The sequence below is a fragment of the Cariama cristata genome, unplaced genomic scaffold (assembly GCF_000690535.1).
Source record: "Cariama cristata isolate BGI_N322 unplaced genomic scaffold, ASM69053v1 scaffold4794, whole genome shotgun sequence".
NCBI classification, from domain to species: Eukaryota; Metazoa; Chordata; class Aves; order Cariamiformes; family Cariamidae; genus Cariama; species Cariama cristata.
Window position 1 is genome coordinate 8,861 of NW_009614528.1, and position 21,371 is coordinate 30,231.

The 21,371-nt window shown below is 35.9% G+C and overlaps 1 protein-coding gene across 1 annotated transcript; it reads left to right on the plus strand.

Moving 5' to 3' along the window:
• Positions 1 to 1,613: 1,613 nt before the first annotated feature.
• Positions 1,614 to 17,618, plus strand: LOC104161129 (glutathione S-transferase C-terminal domain-containing protein-like; the record flags this gene model as incomplete). The annotated part of the gene is made up of 7 exons (XM_009699454.1): positions 1,614 to 1,729; positions 1,954 to 1,998; positions 2,407 to 2,535; positions 6,790 to 6,923; positions 8,705 to 8,735; positions 12,912 to 12,981; positions 16,939 to 17,618. Coding segments are annotated over 7 exons (662 nt in total), but the record flags the coding sequence as incomplete, so codon positions are not given.
• Between the last annotated feature and the right edge of the window lie 3,753 nt (positions 17,619 to 21,371).

The window sequence follows — 21,371 nt, forward strand, 5'->3', positions numbered from 1 at the left end:
TCATTAGAAAGCTTAATTTTCTGGGACTCTTCTTCACGGTAACTTTCACAAAGTGTAAAAAATGTTTGAAATGTAACAGTGATTTTATTTTTGTAAAGTGTACTATTTTATACTTACAAAGTTGGTAAGAAGTGAGGAGGTTGTGTTCAGTATCTTAATTTCCATGAAGAAGTAGTACTTGTTTTAGTGTCACCATGCAGTGCAGTCACCTAGGAATATATTTTTTTTAAATGTCATTACTCTGATCTTTTAAAATGACTGTGCAATAGCTGTGCAGAATGAACTCTGACTGACTTTCTCTGCCTTCTGTTGTCAGTTTTTCTCTTTTCTTAGCCCTAACGGTATAGAAAGTAACATCTTGAAAAGTGATTTATTTTTTTCTTCTCATTCTAGCCAGAGCAACGTAGTGGTAACTTTATCTGATGACTTTGTTGAATTTGATGGATTATTTGTAAAGTGAAATGTTATTTACAGTAAATTATAATACAGAAGAATACATTTTTCAGGATAGAGATTTAAACAATAAACTGTATAATAAATGTAATTGATGATGATGATGATAATTTAACTGCTTTTGTAGTAACCAGGAAACTTCACTGATTTGTGAGTTTTGTTCTAAACTACTCCTCAGTACTGGGGAAAAATGTATTTTTCATAGACTAAGTTAATGAATTTAATAAAAAACTGGAGAGTGCCCATACTGAAATGTAATGTGGTGCTCCAAGTAGGATATATGTTCATATTTCAGAGAACATGAGGATTGTTTGGTACACCTAAACCTCCTTCATGAAAACTCATTCAAGAGAGTTGTTCCAGTACCTTTTTTTCTTATTGTAAAGATGAGCTCATGAATATTTTTAAAGTCAATATCTATGTCAAACTCTCTTTTTTGTACAAACAAAAATAGTATTAAATAGGTCTGTCAGCACTCTGTTAGCCCCACTGAGACAAAATGCATCTTTACAAATATGTAAGTGCTGACTAAACAAATCCAGTATATCTAAAGCAACTGTATGTTGGACTTTACCAAGCACATTTGAAAGAGATTAACAGTTTTTCTCCTTCTGGTTGCGTTACAGGTATGATGGAAAGCCAGGCTTTGCTACACAGGAGTAGTCACTTTGAGGAGTACCTCCTTGCACAAACAATCATTTAAATAAAGAAGGCTGCTTATTATGAAAAGTGAAAATTGGCAGGAGAAGGAGTACAACTTTTAAAAACAAGATACTTAAGGATAGTGTATAGATATAGTAAGCAGGGATTTATTTTGGCAACCTTACTGTGAATGGGTTTGAGCTCTCTTTCTGGGCATGATTCACAAGTTTGGACTATAATCAGGTTAGAGCTTACACTGATTTGATTACTTAATATAAAGTTTATACAAGTCTGTTCCTAAGGATACATTAACAGCAACAACTGGAAAGTAAATATTTAAATATACTAAAGGTGTAGAGAAAGCTCTGCCAAATATTTAAATTTAGCTCAAAGTGGTTTTGGATGCCCAAGTGTTGCAGCCAGTTTTTAGTCTCAGCCATAAATTTCATTACCCATTTAAAATTATCAATGTTGAGAACTGCTGATCACTACTTAGGCATTTTCTCTGTCATCCCCAGGAAAGATGTCTAGAGACCGAGCTCTGAGGAAGCAGCAGCAATTGAATAATTTGGTAGCAGCGGTGACAAAGCTTGCTAAGCCTGGAGATGTGATTGTGGATTTTTGCAGTGGAGGGGTAATGTACATTTTTGTTTACGTGATGCGGTTGCTTTCAACTTTTGTCTTTGTGGTTCTAGGTGGTTGCTGGCACAAAGCAAAGCAAAAGTACAAATGGTGAAATTTTAGCTGCTATCAAAGGTTCTGTCACTGGTTAGGGGATGCTTATCATGTAATGAGCCAACAACAGGGTACACTGAAAAAAGACTCAGATTTTTTTTTTGTTTGTTTTTGTTTTCACAGGGCCATGTTGGAATTGTTCTTGCTCACATGCTACCATCATGTCAGGTAAATTCTAAATAAAAAATACAGAAGGTATGAGCTTTTGATCTCTGATAATCATCTAAAAAAGGTGTGCATGTAGGGAGAATAAATATGAAGACACAGTTGTCTCAGCAGAGGTCTTAGATTTGAAACATGCGAATTTTTAGCATAATCCCAAATGTGTATGATACTTCCCTGAGAAAACAAAAGTTATAGGAAAATATAAAATATTTGCAAGCTGATTTGATAATGGCGAGTATTAAATACCTTCCATTGTTGTTGGGTTTCCTGCCAATCATTTTGGAGATCTCAGGCTCTGCTACAAGTAATTCAGAGGTTTTCTCAACTATGAAGTTTTGTGCTTGTTGGTAATGTTGTACTTTGATTTCTCAGTATTATTTTGCCTTACTTTCTCTTATGTATGAAATCTAGGTGGTGCTCATAGAAAATAAGGAGTTGTCCCTGATCCGTGCTAAAGACAGAAGTGATGAACTAGGTTTAAACAACATTTGGTTCATTCAAGCAAATTTGGAGTATTTTAATGGGACTTTTAACATTGGGGTAAGTGATTATAGCTTTTCCACTTCAAAACTTCAGTGTCTGGTTAATTATTCTTAAAATAACTAAAATGTCTGAGAGAAGAAAATTCTGTATATCCTTACAGACAGATATTTTTGATGCTATGAGAAGCACCCTTGTTATATTAATCTGTATTAAGTTAGTTTTGTATTTATAATTTGTTGCAAATTGGCATTGCTTTTGTATTACATGAGTGAAGAAAGAAGTGTCTGCTGCAGTCAACTACAAAAATATGAGTGCTGCCTGACCATGTTGACAAAGAAGTGGGGTAGATTCTTGGTTATTTTAAAATCTATGATTCATTAATGGATATACTCTGGAGAAGGTTTTGAAGATGGGAGGAGAAGACTACTGTTGCTCAAATTAAGCCTGAGTACAGTGAAGTGAGATCAGAAGTGTAGTTAGGTGACAGTAAAAGCATTTTAAGATAAAGCAAACAACTCAAGACTGCACGATGCAGAACTGAGAAGGAACTATCATGACAGAGAGAATGTTATACTAATGATATACATGTGTATTCAATGTGTAAAGTATACTTGAGCTGTATTTATAAAGGCAGAGTGGTATCTCAGTTTTGTAGGACTCAGGCTGAACACTCCTATTGCGGTCAACAGGTGGTATTCTGACCCCCAGTTAACTGTAAATGAGCAGCCCAAAGCAGGAATCCGAGTTCTGTGGGAGCAAAGTAGGTGATTTGAATACCGACTCAAAGCGTCTGTGTTAGACCCTGAAAGTAAATGAGATTAATGTCCTCTCCAGAATTCTGCAGCACTAGTGAAGAGTAAGGCATAAGTAGTCTCTTGTAACTCTGTGAAGATTCCCGTCTCCCAGTTTTATATTCTGTTAATAGAATACGAACTTTTGTAGCAAGCCCCAAGCTTACAGTGCGAGTCAGACCAAGGGCCTGTTTTGGCTGTAGCTGAGGACGTTTAATGCTGAAGGTTTATGGAACAGGAACAGTGGTGTTTAACTATTTGCTTGGTTTATTTAATACAGGAAAAGAAATACAGTGCAGGAAAAGAAGAAAATTATTTTAGCCAAGTCCCTCCCAGTGTAAATTTCCAATTCTCAACTTCATTGTCTGTGCTGCGTTGTCATATAAATTTCAGCAGATGAACTGGAGATCTATTTCAAAAAATCAGGATCTCATGAATAATTTACTGAAATCTATATGTGGAATGTGTAATAATGTTTCAGTGAAACGAGTCTCAAATTTTGTGATCACTGGATTTCCTGTATTCATTTTTGGGGTCTATTTTTAAGGTTAATACTAAGTTAAGGATCTCCATGGAGTTTTTATTTAATAAAAAAAGTGTTATATTCTCTCTTGCAAGTTTTTGTGACAAGAAAACTATTGAAGTATATGTCAGAAAAATTCACTTGGAAATTCTTCATTTCCAGGCCTGTGATTTCAGTTTCTTTGACTTGATTCTGTAGTCTAGTCAACAGACAAACCTGGAGCTTTCCCTTTTTGGGAGACCTGTATCAGTCTCAGCCTCAGAATTAGTTTGTATCATACCATGATTCACTCTTCAGGATTAACTTGGGATTGACTTTACTATGCAACCACATTTAAGACAGGAGCTGGCTTGTTTACTGACCAGTAGCACAAATGTTTGGTGTGTTTGAAGGTAAATAATATAAATTTTAGCTGCCTTTGTATCATTGTGTCATAAACACTGGTCTGATACAAAAATGACAATATAATGCCATAATACATAGATATGTACAAAGTTTGGCAATGCATCATTTCTAAACTCATCTTCTGAGGCTTGTGAAGCTGTTCACTCGTTGCGTGACTTCACCATTTGCAGTAAAACAATGCAGTGTAAATGCGAGGATGGACACGATGACAAGAAATTCACTGGTTATAGTACTTGAAATTTAAAAAACTGTAGAAAAATGAACGTGACAAAAGTTATGCTCCATCTCTCTGCTTGTGGTGTTGATTTTAAAACATATTTATGTGCATTTTAGTCACCTTGACATTGAATCTGCATTACTTGGCTATTTTCTTATCTGTTATCGGCCAGGAGATCAAAAGCAGGATAAAAAAATGTGTTGACCATTTCCGTTTTGCTCCTTATAAAATTTCTGTCCTTATGAATTGCTGGCGTAATGAAGATCAAGGTTCTGAAATGACCCATTTGAGTGCCAAACGTACATTGTGCTGCTACATTTTGTAGTACCAACCACAATAAAGGATTTCAGTCTAAAAGTGAAAACTTCCAGATATTTGCATACAGTGCTCATTTTCATGCTAACACCCAGAGAAGTCTTTGAGATCTTAGTTATTTTTACTACTTCTGTAGTACTCACAGTATCTCAGCTAAGTTGTGAGAATAAGTTGAAAAGTTTACGGTTTGATTGGGGGGGGGGGGGGGGTATTTTAGAACGTGTTGAGTTTTTTTCGTTTTAAGATCACTGAAGTGAACCTTTCATGAAACGTTCTTTTCCCTTTGCTTTTCTGCGTGCACTAGACTGTTCTGGGAAGCAACACCAGAGGAGTGAATTCAGGCAATGGTCTCACACTGCATTAGCTGTGTTGTTCTCTTCAGGGGCCACTTCGTTTGTCTACAGATGTATGGCTTTGTGAACCAATGCATTATCTGCATTAGTCCTCACTTTTTATTTTGTTTTGGACAGTAAGATTAATATATAGGGTATTCTGAGAAAGCTTTGTCTTGAATTTTATTTGTGATTTTTCACTTAATTCTGAGAAACCCAAAGAAGAAATCAGTTGGTGTGAAAGTTAATACAGGCTCAGCAAAACTACTGATTTTATCCGCTGCTGTTTTAAGGTCTCTTTTCCAAACGTGCAAGCAAAGCAGAGGTCTTTGTTTCCTGCTTGGATAGATGAGGAAGTAACTATAATTGCATTCCATGATAATCTAATAGCTGTGATATTAAGAATCTATTTCTGATGTTAAACTAGTTTTATTTTTGTTGTTAAATTCATAGGAGCAGAAAACTTTCATTGTGAAATTATTTTCTTAGTAATTTTTTAATGTTCTACTTGAGAGAAGAATAGTTGTTACCATCTGTATGGAGTTATAGTTCAGTTAGTGACTAATGATGTGCTCAGCTGAGCTTACATGCAACAGTCTGCAAACAAAAAAAAATTTTTGTTTTATCTATATCTGAGAAAAGTTTTATCTTCCAATTGCTGTACCTTGAAAAACAACATTGAACCCTGAAATCTGAGCTTTGCCATTTTAAATCTTTTTCCTAAATTTACAGTGAACAAAAAGCAAAGAACACAATGTGGTTTTACAAATCCACACCACTGCATAAAATTAAAGATGTGCCTCAAAAATGTCCTTACTTTAATGAAAACATAGAGCAACGTGTATGAAACAGGCCTACTCTTTGAGCTACTGAGTACATGGAGGAAGGCAGAGCAAGTAATACCTCCATTTCACCTGGTCCATTTGATATCACAGCTGTTGATAGAGAGTGCTGCTTACCTTTCCTTGCAATATATCGAGTCCAGCAATAACTTGCTGTCCTACAGGAAGGCATGAAGAATTTGGGTGCAACCTGTGCGTTGCCCAAACAGACATTAATGCTTGCAGGTAGCCGTTGTGATTGAATGGCATTCCAGTCTTAGTTGGAGAGCCCGTCACTAAGAAAAAGAAAGAAAAAAATAAGGAGAAAAAAAAAAGGAGGGCAAGTTGTATTTGATGCTTTCCACCCCACCCCGCAGTGTTTGTTTTCTAAAGTTTTTACTCAATACCGTACAATCAAATGATCAAAATTCATGCGTAAATGTTGTCCTTTAAATGTGAACTTCAGGTATATCTGTTACTTCTCTTACTGCCAAGTTGAAATCTAGTTTTGAAGTAGTTCTTTGTATTTCTAAGTCCTTTTTGCTTGACAAAAGCTTTTGACTAATCACCACAGTAGTTCTTCTTCTAATATTTTTGTGGAGCTTTGTTTTTAATTTATTTGATATCACAACGCAGTGCACCTACCTTTTGAGTGCTTTTGGTGAGTGACCCTTGTTCAGTGTTGATGGGTCCCTTGTTAATGGAATAGGCCATGAATTTTTCCTCATATGGAGGAGAGGAATGAAAAACCAAGGAATTAAGGACCAGGCCTTTGGCATAACAGCTTTCATCGCAAAAACTTCCTCGTATATTTAACTCAGTCAACCAAAAAAAATACTGCAACAGGATTGTATTTAGAATATTGCTATAAAGAATTTGCTTTGGTTTTTGTTTTTTAACTCACTAGGTGGCTCTGCATGCATGTGGTGTGGCAACAGACATGGTGATCGAACACTGCATCAAGGCACGGGCATCCTTTGTCATCTCCCCTTGTTGTTATGGCTTCATTCAAAACACAGTGAAGTTTAAATATCCACGAAGGTAAACTAAAGCTGACAAGATAAGCTTTAAAATAGCAACTTGAATGAAGGAAGAAAATACTAAAGAGTATGGACTTAATCAGTTGAAGATCATTGCAAGTGTCAAGCCTAAATTGGTTCACAGTTTATAATGCAGCTTTCCTTGTGTTTCTCTTTGCAAACCCATCCAGAAAGGGGGGGACAGATTGGCAATTCCTGGGTTATTTTTTCCTAGATTTATCTATTCATAGTTCAGAAGACTTTATACCATCAACATAGTAGATACAGTATGTGGGAATCTATGTAATATGCAAAGCTCTTACCTTTAAATCACAAAGTTGATAGAAAACTCATGAAAATTACCGTAAGAAGGGGAATTGACATTTTAATGTTGGAGAAAGATGTAAGCAGTCAGCTTAAAGAAATGAGTCTGCTTTATACCACAGTTTGCTGCTTGTGAAACTCTTACTTATTCCCAAGTAGACAAAGTCTCCTGTATTTCAGTTCATATTTTAAATACTTTTTCAATGGACTGTGTAGGTATTTTGTCTTCTTCAAATCTGCCGTGTTGGAGATACTTACATATCTTAGGCTTAAGAATTCTAATGCCTTTGATATAAATAAAATGTGAAAGGTAAGCATAAAGTGACAGAAGATAAGAGGCTAACAGCTTTCTGAGGCAGAACTAGATGGGGAAGAGGGATGCGGTTTTGTTTTGGTTTTTTTTTCATAAAGCTGAGCTTTGCATTTTGGGTGTCCAAGATGAATCAGGTTTAATTCTACTGGGAATTACAACATTGTTTTAGCTATATATTTGCTAAAATACGAAACTGAAATAAAATCAACAAATCTAAAAAAATCTTATGCATCCATGTTAACTATTTTTCATATTTTTCTGTAATACTGAAGTGTGCTGTCAGAAGTGTGTGGAGAGTAAATATTTAGAATTTGTCAGTTTGGTAAACTTTGCATTTAACAGTGTTTTCTTAGTCAATTTGATTCTTCCATCTTTTTATTTGTGTCCCTTTTTGTTTTCTCTTGTGAACACAGTAAAACAAATAAATAATCCTAAGGAAGAGGCAACAAAATTTTAAGCTTTCTAAAGTTAGCAGGCATATAGCTTTTCTCTGTTGACTTGTTTTAAAATTGACTGGATACTGTTTGATTTTTGACCAGTTAGGTTTTTAGATCATGAAGACTGGAAATGCTCACTGTGTTAGAAAACTTTTATTGCTGTAGATGCTGCAAGAATGTAAATTATGGTTTTGTTTGCTAAAATTTTGAATCTAACATCGTAAACCTGTGTAGAAAATTATCAACCCTAGCCCGAGCCACGTTTTAGGGTTTGCTTTTACTTTTTCCCTTATTTGATGAGATCATAAGACATGATAGCCTGCACATATCCCCATGTTACCTGTGTTCCATACTCAATTCCATTGTAGAGACACCTTACGTTTGTGATACGAACAAAATATATGCATGTCTAGAGGTTGTGTACATGTAATATGAAGTATTTATGTGACAATGTGGAAATGCCAGTAAACCTTTGTTAGCATTTATATTGATTTAAAGAGACAATTTTTATTAATAATACAGTAGGGAAAAAAAATACAATACCAAATACACTTTTCCTTTTCTAGTAACCTGGAACTGTAGTGTTTTCTGGTTTTTTTGAATGCCTTTCTGTAGGATACAGATGTTGCTATTTTGTTTAAAATGTGTTCAAGTATGTAATGATTACTTCTGTTTTCCACCTCTGCTGTTTTAGATATTAATTGAATTGATCTATTTTTTTTTTTTCAGTCATCAGTTCAAAGAAATTTTGTCCTACAAGGTATGTAAAAGGGTTGGAGAGGGGAGAGGGTTATGTGCAGTGTCCTGCCTTTCACTGGGCCTTCTTATCAAATGAAATAGAAGTGGTTATCTTTTAATTGCAAAGAGGAGCATGTGTTATGTGAAATGTTTCATTAGTAGTGCAGATGTCATTGTGTTGTTTTCTCTATCATCCATTTTTTAAGGCTTTTTTCCCTCAATAAAATTAGTTTCTCCACAGAAGAACTTTTTTTATCATAATGTGTAAGTGAGCCATTCCTAAGAAACTTCAACATGTATCAGTTAACAATTATAGGATATCAGTTTATTTAGATCTTAAATACTACTGTTTATACTGTGGAAATGTCTGATCATTTTTAGGTGAAATTATTACTTTTATAGATACTATTTTCTAATAAACTTTAGGTTTCTCACTCTAATTTATGTCTAGAAGATTAAACATAGTGAGTAGGAAGAGTTTATACTCATCAAGAAGAATTTTATACAGTATTGTTTTGAAAACATTATTCAAAAATATTCAAATGTGTTTTGACAGGGAGCCAGGGTCTGTGTGGAGATAGTCTGAGAGAAAGGTGGGAGAAAGAATCAGTGAGGCATACAGATCTGACAGAATGGAGATGACAGATAGCAGGGGAGTAAAAAAGGACAAGAGCAGAGAGGTGGACAGCAGTCAACTGATACTGATCTGGTAAGCTTTGTCTGGTGTGTTTAAACTAGTCAGTGATGAGCAACCAGAAATTTGAAGGTTAGATGCATTTAATGTGGCATGGAAAGAAAATGTTTCCATTTGAGAGAAGCAAGGCTATATAGAAACTTTACTAAGTTTACATGTCAAATCCTAGACAAGGGTCTTGGTGTTTACAATATAGAAATGAATTTTGGAGATGCAGAATAATCCTGTGTAACAGAAATATGAGAGAGAGATGGTATTTCTAATATCCAAAAGTTTTCTGGGACAGCGAACATAGCAAAGATGCTATATGTAGCAGGAAAATGGAGATTATCCTTTTTAATCTTCAAGTAAGAGGGCATTTTAAAAATTCAGGAAATTTCCAGCCATCTTCTATAGGGAAGTTCATTTATCTGGTAATATACACTAATCTTATCTTCCTGACAGTCTGGTTGATGTACACTTTACTAATTTACATGGAAATAAATGTCCATAGATTGAGATAATAAAAGCAGCACAGTGGATTTGGACCTGCCGTTATTTTTTTCCTTGATTAACATTCTTTTCAACACATTTATATGTTTCTAACACATTATCACGGAGAACTCAGGTTTCAGTTCAGAAAAAGTTTATTTACCAACATATTATTAAAAGTAGACCTGTTGACAGTACAGGGGGAGATGGTGACAATCATAAAGTCAAGGATGCCTAGATTAGGATAGTGTGTAATAATCTCGTTGAAGAGCAGTGAATTTTTTTCTTAATCTGTTAATCCATGGAGGTTTAAATCACAGGGTTTGTCAGCACTATAGAAGTTCCAGCATTTTATTATTTGTGTTGCAGAAGGGCACAGGAGCCAAGGACAATGTTAAAAAATATTGCTGCTCTTAATAATCAAAGAGTCTGTACAAACGGTCTAGGCTGGTTGGTGCCTCAAATAATCCTAGTTATAAATAACTTTTGTTATAAAGCTAGCTATATGCATTTTTGTATTTCATATTAATAACTTGTTACAGGTTTTTGGCAAGTAGCCAAAGCTGCCATGTGTTAGCCAGACGTTGTCTGTGTCACCCCCCTCCAGTTCCAGTTTTAAATTCATTTCTCTTATCTTTCATTTTAGTGAGATCTGAAAAGACATCCAGAAGTCTGGCAATTCCAAAACCTTTTTGATGAGAACATTATGCTGTAATTCATTAGTTTAGAGCTGCAAAGACTAAGGTTATGATAGCTCTAGATTTCCACCATGATACATTTTGAGACTCTTATTTGTCAAAACACTCTCCCTATGGGAGAATCGGAAAGTAAAACTGAGTAACCTTGCACATACAGCTTTGGAAACTTAATAGGAATTGAAGGCGTGGGTGTTCTAGTAAGCAAGTTAACTGTTTATGCAGACACAAAGCTTGAGCAGTTTATAATTATTATCTTCATTATTTTAGAAATGCTTTTCTTCTTATTTTTGCTGCCAGGGAATGTGACAATTTAATGACTGTGTCATGGGGAAATGAAGTAGTCATAACTTAGGCTCTAGTTTAACTTTTTGGATCATCTCTGTAGGAAGCCAAGGTGTTAGAGAGTCAGTCCAGGTTTTCAGGTTAGGTGATGAGGCTTACCTTAGCTCTGATCTAGTCGGATGAGCTGAGAACCTGATGGGTTGTGTTGGGTACCTGAGGGCTGGCGAGGGGTTCTGTGCTAATGTGGATCTTCTCCCTCTCCTCTTTTTTTTCTCCCCAAGCTGCCTATCACTGCTACTTCTTTCCTAACAGCAGCCACATTGCCTGTGGCTCTCCTTCTCCTCCATTCTCCGGTAGTCACATCTGGGTTTAATATTTTCAGCTCTTTTGTGCTACAAAAATAGCTATATTTGAACTGAACTGACTGGGCATAAGATATTTAAGTCCCAAACATGTTATAACATGTTCTCATTTTGCTTGCATATTTCTTACGGAGCTGTGAGCTGAAAACCTTCAAGTGAATGAGCTGCACTAGGGAACAAATATCCCTGCCTCAAGATACTGCTGTAAACTTAATTGAGTAATATTTAAGTATGAAGTAGCGATAGTATTTTATTTTATAATATGTGGGCAAACTTTTGTGGTCAGGTGTCTATTAAATTTATGAATTGAATGGAGTGTACTATGGAGGGAGTTACCATCTTGATTTAATACAAAGATGGGATTTCATTCAGGTTTTTTGTGAAATGAAAACTTTGGGATGTATATGTCCTCCTAATAAAAAGCTGGAGTAAGTATCCTTACTTCAGGATACTGAAGGAGCTGAAGTATCCTTAGGTGAAGTTACGCTCTCCATCTGTTACAGGAACGAAACCTTTAATATCATCGTTTTATCTCAGGCAAGAATAATTAAAAAAAAGTTTTCTTTTTTATGTAGGACACATGTTCTTTTTTCAGAACTAGAGCTCTAGAAGCTTTGCTCAGCAGAGCGCTTTTTGTTGTTATCCATTTCTATTTTCTCCCCACGACGTTATAGGAGACTTGGGAATGTTGTACAGTTCTAAAATGGTTCCGATTTACTCTGTCCTGTACTTAATATTGCAGCTGTCCCAAAGAGCACAGCTGTCATCAGAGCATTCATTTCATTGCTACACCTTCAAGGCCTTTTCTCTCACCATCTGGCTAACTTGCCTTCCTTGGCTTTGCTGGTCTGTGAGAAACCGTTATGCTAGCACAGGTGGTGTTTTTGGAAGGCAAATGAGGATGGGGTTCTGCCTGCTTGTGTAGGGATCTAAGCAGGGAGTAAGGCAGTGGGGCTAACCCTCCAGTGCATCATACCCTTGGGTGACAAGACAGGAAGAAATCAACAGCAGCAGTTGTAGAAGCCTCTGCAGAAACTTTAAGTGGAACAGGTATAGTTTGAAAGTGAATTGTGCTCATTTTGATGTAGGAAACTTTCCTATTCACAGCCAGGCGTTCTTTGGCTTCAGGATCTTTTGGGTTGATTCTGAATGGATTTGGCAGAGCAGAGGAAGTTTGACCCACAAGGTGATTCTTCTGGGATTCAAAATCACTGCTTGGGGAAAATGTACAGTAGTTCACGCCACTTTTTTAATTTAATTTTTAATTTTTTAATTTTGTCTTGGCTGCTTGTTGATGCAGACATGCTGCCCCATGATGACTGTGTTGCTCATCAGTAATTGAAGGCAAAATTAGTCTGCAGTATGTCTTTGGAGAATGCTATCTTGTATACATTGCATCCAATTCAACTGGTACAGAGAATTAGAGAAAATTTAGTAAGAAACAAATACTCATGAGTAGAGATGTGGTGGTCATGGTTACAAACACTTGATTTTCACACGTACTTACAAGCCAAAGCAGTATCAAAATTAGGATTTGCACACATAATTTTTCTAGAAATAGTCTTTGACATGATAGCTTTTTTAATACTTTTAAACATTAACATTTAATTAGATTTTTGTTGCTTTATTTGGAAGAGGGAAGTGCTACTGGACCAAACTTCTTTTTTTTTTTTTTTTTTTTTCTCTCCTAGGAGCACATGATCCTTTGCAGATTTGCAGATCAGACAGCTGTTCAGCTTCCACCTGAGCGCAGGCTAATTGGTATGAATTTCTGCAGCTGTTGTGTAAACTATATCAGCAATGAATTTACCTTGATATATAAGGAAGAAGTAGTACACTTATGAACAGGGCATTAAGTTGCTGTCTTCACATAACGCATGAAAAATTTGAGTTTCTTCACACTTCACCTCTTGCTGTTCTGTTCTATGGTATAGGAACTCTTTTCTTCTTTCAGAATTATCAATATGAGATAGAGGGTTTGCATTTTACTGATTTCTGTTGCTTCACTTTTTTTTTTCCCCTCCCACCATTCTCTGAAAAGAATGAGGTCTTTGTAAATTCGCTGAAGTCCTACTATTGCCAGTTTCTTATCTTAAAAGCATAGGCTATTCATAGTAGTGATTTTCAGTGTGCACCCTTTGCCCTGCTTGTAATCGCTGGTGATAACTCTCTTAGAATGGCAAACAGCTAATGCCAGATGGAAACAATAAGGCTAAATTGCAGAGATTGGGCTAGCTTTGGTACAGGCAGCCTTAAGAGCATACAAACCTATTTGGCCCACCTCATTATTAAGATCTTCATAATAATTTTAGAAAAAAACCAGAAGGTTTTTGGGTATATATTTTTTTTTAATAATGAATAATATTTATAATCTGAAGACTTTGCCAAGAACAGAGTTTGGCTTACCTATTACCTGGGGTACCAGCCTTCCCATTGTGGGGAAACTTATAGCCACAGCAGCACACGACGCAATTTTTACCTTTCAGTAATCAGTTCTGTTTCAGGTTTGTACTTTATTGCCATTCTGAGTAAGAGCAGCTGCCTTCTGTTGGGTCATTTCCATGCAATTAACAGCCAAAGTAAGTTGATCCTTGAGATTTTAGTTTCTTGGTCAGATGTCAATGATTTCTGAGAAAAAGAAATGCAAGAAGCTATCATTAAGATAGTGGGAATTTCATTACTCAGAAGGACAGCAAAATACATAACACTTCAAATATTTGGAATAAGCAAAGCCATTTCTTCATTGTGTGCGATATTCTGTTATGCTTTGACTTACAAAAGAGTGTGATGTGCTCCTGTTCAGTCTTAATGTTCTGATGGAAGCTGTAAACTAGCTTCCAGGTCAGAAAAGGCAGAAGGGGCTGGGAACTCTCAGAATACAGCCATTCATTCTTGGCTTACAAGAAACACTTAGAAAGTATGTTAAAGCAGTAGTAGCAAATAATCATTTAAAAAAGCTTTATTTGAAGAATTCACGATATTTCCTATACTAACTGCACAGAAAGAAAATAATACAGATTTTGAGATAACTGTTTTGTAACAAATTTGTCAGCTTTTTTGCTATTGTCACAATGTTTGAAAAAAATTTATAACAAGGGCAGCGTTCAGTTAGCTGTGTAGCACCCCACATTGTCTCTTGCTGCTTTACCAGGTGGACTGAAAATTGGAAAAGGACCCAAAAAACTTTTTTGAAAGATTGTGACTTTTATCTGTTCTCTGTCTCTGAAACTGCAATTTTTTCCCCACAAATTTAACTTTTATGGGCTTTGCCCTGACAAAAAAACAAATCCCTTCCCTATCATCATTGCTTTTTCTGTTTTAAAGAATGTTATTTTTTTCTTTAAGTTCCATGTAATACTCGTCTGTTCCAGTGAAGAGCATTCCCATTTCAGTGTTCTGTTTCATCTTTGAAACTGGTTTTATGGGAATCTTGTTGGGGTACTTTTAAGTTTTGCTTGCAAGTTGAAGATTGAATCAGATCAATGTTACAGCCATAGTGAGATTTTTTTTTTTTCTTTTAATTTAATTTTGTGCAATGCATGATCAGGTATTGAGAAAACTATTCCTGACCAGGTGGAGACTTTTTCTTTTCTATTGTAAGTGGTGGCAAAATGACTCATTCTGCTACTTTTTGAATATTTTAGGATTGTGTTGTAAACTGTATTTTAGCAATTACCACTGAATTTATACAGCTTCAGTGAAGTGACAAATCATTTTGTTTTGTTACCTGTAAGCCCATAAAGCGCTAGAGTACAGCATTCTGTCTGTGACTGTCATGGCTGAAACAACACTTTTGTCAAAGGAGTTATCACCAATTTCTGTAGTATCTGTGAACATAAAAATGTACAGTTGAACCCAGTTCCACTACGCACAGCAATTCTCTCTTAAATAAACCAAGTTCTGTTTCCCATTTTCACTGGACACGTGTGTTTTATCCAGGAGCAGTGGGACCTGAGGGCAAACATACTGAGTGGTTTTGTGAACATCCCTACAGCCCACCTGATTTATTCTGTCTGATCACAGAACTGCTCCGTGTATTTCACACAGTCTTACTGAGAGCACCTGGAGAACCAGGCCCCAGTTGTGAGAATCCCAACTGCCCCATAGTGTATACGCTTTGATAATAATGATATTGCTGTGAGTGGCAGGAATGTGTACATGCCATTTTCATCAGCCAACTGCAGAAGGTGATTTTCTATGAAACCACAAATTAGGAGAATAGTGCCACGAAAGTGGTTTGCAAACATCTATCCTGGTTGGTTATACAAACTGGTAATTTCTCTGTGCAACATATAAGTCCATACAGGACTGAGTTGGAAAGTTCTTTTTCAGGCCTAACATTATTATTATATCTCTAAATTGTCTCCTACCCAATTACTACCCCTCTTGAATTCCAAGCCACCAACAGAACAGAGTCCAAATGTCATCATGTTGGTAAAGTCAAAGTAGTGAATTTCTTTTGTAACTAAGGAATCAGCTGAGAAGGAGCAAAAACTTCTGGCCATCATCTCTCTGGGGAAAGACAGAATAGCTTGGACTGAGTACTATATTAAAGTGTGCTGTGCACCAACTGTTCTGAAATACAAGGGGATACTGAGGGCCACACTTGTGCCACCTGCCCAAAACTTCTACAGGCCCCTAACAGATGCATACCAGGGTTTGTAATGGTGCAGGCACTCGAGCTCTGTATATATTCAGGGGAGAGAGGTAGGCAGCTCCAGAGGGTAGTTTGGAACACTGGACTTGTATCCTGATGGTAAACAGAATAGGTACTCCTGCCTGTTCCCTTCCCAAATATATTTAACTGTACAGTTCTGTCAGGAACAAGAAAAGAGGTGGGATCATTGGCTTTGAGACTTTAGGATTGTGCCTTGTTCGTGACTTAAGACTGTATGACTATTGGTGATAAAACATTTCAGGAAAGTGCTAAAATCTTTCTTGCAAGACAGTTTCAAACTGTTGAAAATATGATCTGACAAATCAATTCTGTATTTCAGAACATGATAATCAATTATAATGAGTAAATATGTAAAGACAAATGGCCCCATCATCTTGGCATGACTGTATCATAATACAAACTTCTAAGCAGGGAGAAGCCCTTGAATTGATCCTTCCCATTTTTTTCTTCATGTAAATTTGAGATAAGATTTGTTTTCATTAGTAATTTAGTATTTTTGTTTATAAGCAGTTACATTCATATGTCTCAAATCAATTACAATGGATCACTGTTTGCTCTTTTAGTCTATTATTGATATTCAATAACCAGAGATTTTCAGATTTTAGATGAAAGTACAGGAGGAAAACAATTACGGTTATAAAGGGAGTAGGAGTTTGGCAATTCAGAGAGCTTAAGGGGTAAACTAGGCTTTTTTTTTTTTTTTCTTCCTGTGGCTTTTAGATTAATACCTGGATTTTTCTGTAAGTTTTGAGAATACTTAAAAATAGTTGTGCCTGTTATGTTTATCCATATATAAAGAGTTAATAATCCTTCTCAAGATCTTTGCTGAATAAGGGCTGCAAGTCACAGATGTGATTTAGAGCTATTAATGACTGCCTGTTTGAAGTAAAACAGATTAAGATAGTTTTTTAAGTAGATTTGGAACTTATTTTTGGATGACTTACTGATGTGTTTTCTTAACACTGAGTATTGAAGTGCATGTTTCTGATAATTTTTCTCCATTTTTAGAGTTTCTATGCTGTCCTTTGCTCTTGTTTTAGGAAAGCAGTGTATGGGGCTTGTGGATCTGGATCGGGCATGGGCTGCAGAAGAACGTAACTACTCAGTCCAAGTGATGTCTATGGAGCCAGAGAGTTGTTCTCCAAAGAACAATATGTTTGTGGGCGTCCCTACTTAGAGTGTGAAACTTGCATTTGATTTGAAGTTGAACATAAATCTTCAGTGCATAATGACATCCAGCAGATACAAGCGTAGCTGGGAACAGGACATCAAGCATCTTGAACCCGTTGCATTCTGAAAAGGAAGCAGCACAAAAAGTCTTAGAAAGTGAACTGCATGCAGAGCACCACAAATCGTACTTGTAATGTGTCATTAAGCAACTTTTGGTTCTCTTACTGAGAAGTTTCCGGATCTAACAACTGTGCATGGAATGATATCCATCAGTAAAGGTTTAGAAAAAAGTTGGTCTCATTGACGGGAAGGTGATTTCCCTTTTAGTAAAGCTGGCTTGGCTGCTTCAAAATTGCATTCACGGTCAAAACTGTATTTGTGTTCATAAGCAGAGCACTTGTCAGGCAGTAATGCAGATCACTAGAGGAACTTGAAAGGGCGGATTTATGGTGGTAGTGAAGAAGGCTGAGCAATGGGTGGTGGCTTGACTTTGCTAAAGAATTCCATACAACTGTAGGAAGATTATTTTTAATACAAATTCATCAAAATACTTTGGGCGTCATTCTGCTTGTCAGAAATGTATTCTAACTTACCAGTCTGTTTAAAAAGACTTGAAAATGATCTTTAAATATTACACAAGGATTCTGTAATCAGGCATTTGAAAGTGTGTTTAGTTAAAGAAAGCAAACCTCTAATTATCCATTGACCAGATAACTGGAGCTAGTGATGATGTCAGTGAATGGATACTTCAATGTCACCTCCGCCAGTTGAAGTGTATTGCTTCTCATTCTTAAGAAACTTGCTGTCAGAAGAAATTTTTAAGCATGATTCATGTGTCTATATACATCATCTTCATTGACTTTATGTTCAGTTTAAAATTTGAACAAAATTGCAGTTGTGGAACCATTTGAAAAGATCAACCACAGTGATGTTGCTGTAAAATGAAAATAAATCTTCTTTTGTACTCTAATTAGTAGGCAGTTTTCTACCCCAATTTGAAATCATCTATGGACACTAACACAATGGAAAATAACTCCTAATGAGATTTTTTTACTGCATGTCTGTGGGTTTGATACATTTATGAATTCTGCCATGGATTAATTTAAATATATCTGAAGTTTGGTCAGTGTGAACATACCTTCAGTGCATGTGGTAAACAGAATTACAAACAATAGGTATTGGAGTTAAAAAAAAGATCCTGAAATATTTTATTCTTCATGAAACTTTTATCTCTAAAAGATCTAAATACTTGGGTTTTTTTAATGTGAAGACTGAAGGAAGGTGCACACTTTTTTTGGAAGGACAAAGGTGAGCAAGTGGGAATGAATTCGTACATTCAGCCTGAGCTCTTCAGGAGATAATGATGGAGTGCTTTTTCTGCAGCTTTTTAGTTAGAGGAGTAACTGGAAGTTGGAAGAATATATAGCGAATATAAAATATATGGCAATACCAGTTGCCTCCAGGTTTTTCTCTCATACTTGTTCAAAGAGAATTTGTTTTTTAAGATAGTATGTCAAGTCTGAACATTGTTTATGTTAAATTACTTTATTTAGAACTCCAGATACTACGTCTGGAGTGAGAAAATATCTCTTCATTACCTATTTGTGCTGAAGGAAGAACTCATCAAGGTGAGACACCTGATGCAAGCTTTGATGCTGTTCACAGTAAGGATTTTCACAATGCTGTATTCCAGACAATGGGTACCAATATGAGTGTTTTAATTATGGTGATGTTGAATATTTGGCATGGTCTGATATTATGTAATAATCAGTAGAGCAAAAATCTGTGCTGTTACATGCTTCAAAATTTCTATACTATCTGTCTCAATAGTCTGTAATAGTTTTTGGATGTGCCACAGGGAGCATGTGTGCCACTGAATAAAAGATAAAAATGGCTTTTTAAACAGGCAAAACCAGTATTTCTTGAAAACAAACGTGGAGAAGGAGCCTTACTTTGACAAATGTCCAAGAGATTATTAGGTACTTAGCTGTTTTTCTTGACTGTGCTAAAGCTACACAAGAATCCGAATACCAATCTCTGTTTCATTTGTGTTTTTTTTCCATTTTTACGGTATCTGTTTTCATGTTAATGGTACAGTTTCCCACAGGTATTGCTTATTTGTGACTTAAGTAAATTATTTTATATCTGTTGCCCCACATAGAACTAAGCTTCACAGGAAGAAAAGCTTTATATGAGCAAGGGAGAAAACCTGCAAAACTAGTGCTGTGTCTATATGTATCATGATATCCCATTTTCTTGGATGAGCCAAACTTATAGAAAGTGAGTTTGTGACAGATTTTTTTTTTTTTTCCCCCCACCCAGAGATCCGGGATATTTTGATGGCATCTCATAGTATCCATCATCTTGATGGCTTACAAGATAGTGAGACTGCATCCCATTTGTAATATTGCTTTGTGACCTTGTCACTGTTGGCATCAATGGGGTCTGTTTTCTTTTCTTCTCAGAAGAACAGAATCTTCCTCATGTCTAAGGATGGAGTTACCTTACTATGAATAGTAAAGCCTGAACTATACTTGAGGTGAACTGATGTTTTGTTTGTTGAAAAATCGAAGAGATGAAAAAAAACATAGAAGATATTTTCAACAGCTGATAATAGCTAATTTACTGCAGATTAAATTGCCACTCTGTGCCATGTACTTGCCTCTAGAAATGTGGGCTCATTTATATTAATTTTTAGGTATGTTAATTTGTTACATGTTCTATATACGTAAATGGTATGGAATTAATAAAGCCTAGAATTCCCTAAAGAAGGTGACTGGACATTGTGGTCTCGGTAAGTGAACAACTGTTGTTGCTCTTCTAGCAGCTTGTTATGCAAGGAGCTAGCTTGATGTCCAAGATGCAGACCTAAATACCATTTGTGTTTCTTGTGCATCTGGCCCCGCTGGGACCAGCTGTAGGGTGAACAAAACATTGTCCGAATATAGCCATAATTTTCCATCATCTTGCTGGTCTTTTATGTACCCTTGTAGCCAGTAATGCTGGAAAAAGTAAGCTTATAACAAGAAACAGGTGACCAAACTGAACTGAGCTCCTGTGTGTGTTATAGTTAGTCATCTGTGTGTACATGTATCTTTATTTTTGTTCTTTCATTTTTTGTCTTTGTTGTGTTAATTATCTGCTTCCTCAGTCCTATTTCAAGAGGTGTTAGTGTTGCCATATTTAGGCAGGAGTAGTAATAGTCAAGGGACATTCCTAGTAGGTGCATTGTGCCCCCTAATTTTTCTGTGGCTTGATCTTAAAAAAAATTGAAATGTTAGTATTACTCTGCTAAACCAATCTATTGATTTTTTTTTTTTGAAAAAGAAATTTACGTGTGTTGTCAAAATTATCCATTGATCGTTCTTACAAAAACGCATATCAAATGATTCATTTGTAGGGCTGCCATAAATTTTAGACTGATGTTTTCTGTTTCTTATTATTGCTTGACTTTCAGCTACCTGGTGGATCTGTCATTTAAAAAGGCAGTGATAATAAGCAGAAATGTCTTTTTAAATAGCTGTCTTCCTAGGTGATATGCTATGCCAGGTATTCTCATGGAAAAGAGCAATTAAAAAAACCTGTATGGTCAAATATGTGCACATATAAGTTTGAGCTGCAGTGAAATGGCACACACCTGATTTTATAATGGATTTATATGGATATTAGCTTGGCTAGACACCATCAGCTGCAGCCATTTTCTGTTAAGATTTTGGTTTAGGATTAGTAATTTACCCTTTCTATGAATACAGATATATATTTTTTAAGAGTATTGAGCTAGAAAAGCGTTGATTAACAAAAGGTAACTGAACAACTGAAGCATTGGCTTCAGTCTTAGTGCTCAGTTGCTTCGTTGTCAACAGAAAGAAAGACAATTTTTTTTCCCCTTTAAGCCTATTCAAGCACTACTTTTCAGTGTTTTTGCCTGGGAGCATTTGCCTGTCATAACAAACTCAATGTACAAGGTTAGTCTAAGTTCCTGTGATTTTATTACTGCTTTTTTTTTTCTTCCTAAAAAAGGGAAAACCTAGGTATCGTACATGTACCTGGCTATATGTCTAGTGTCAAAAATGTTACTAATATGCCTCTTTAATAAAATGTAGAAAGCCTCAGAACCTTCCATGTTCAGACTTGCTCTTAACCTGCCTGGCTATCATGGTTTCAGTTCAGTAGCTTGTCCTTAGCAAGTTTCAGCTTATTACAACTATCATTAAAATAAATTCAATTTCCTAAGTTGTTAATATATTCAAATTATATGCAAACAGTAAAACTGAAACCAAATTAATTTTCTCTTTGCTCATAG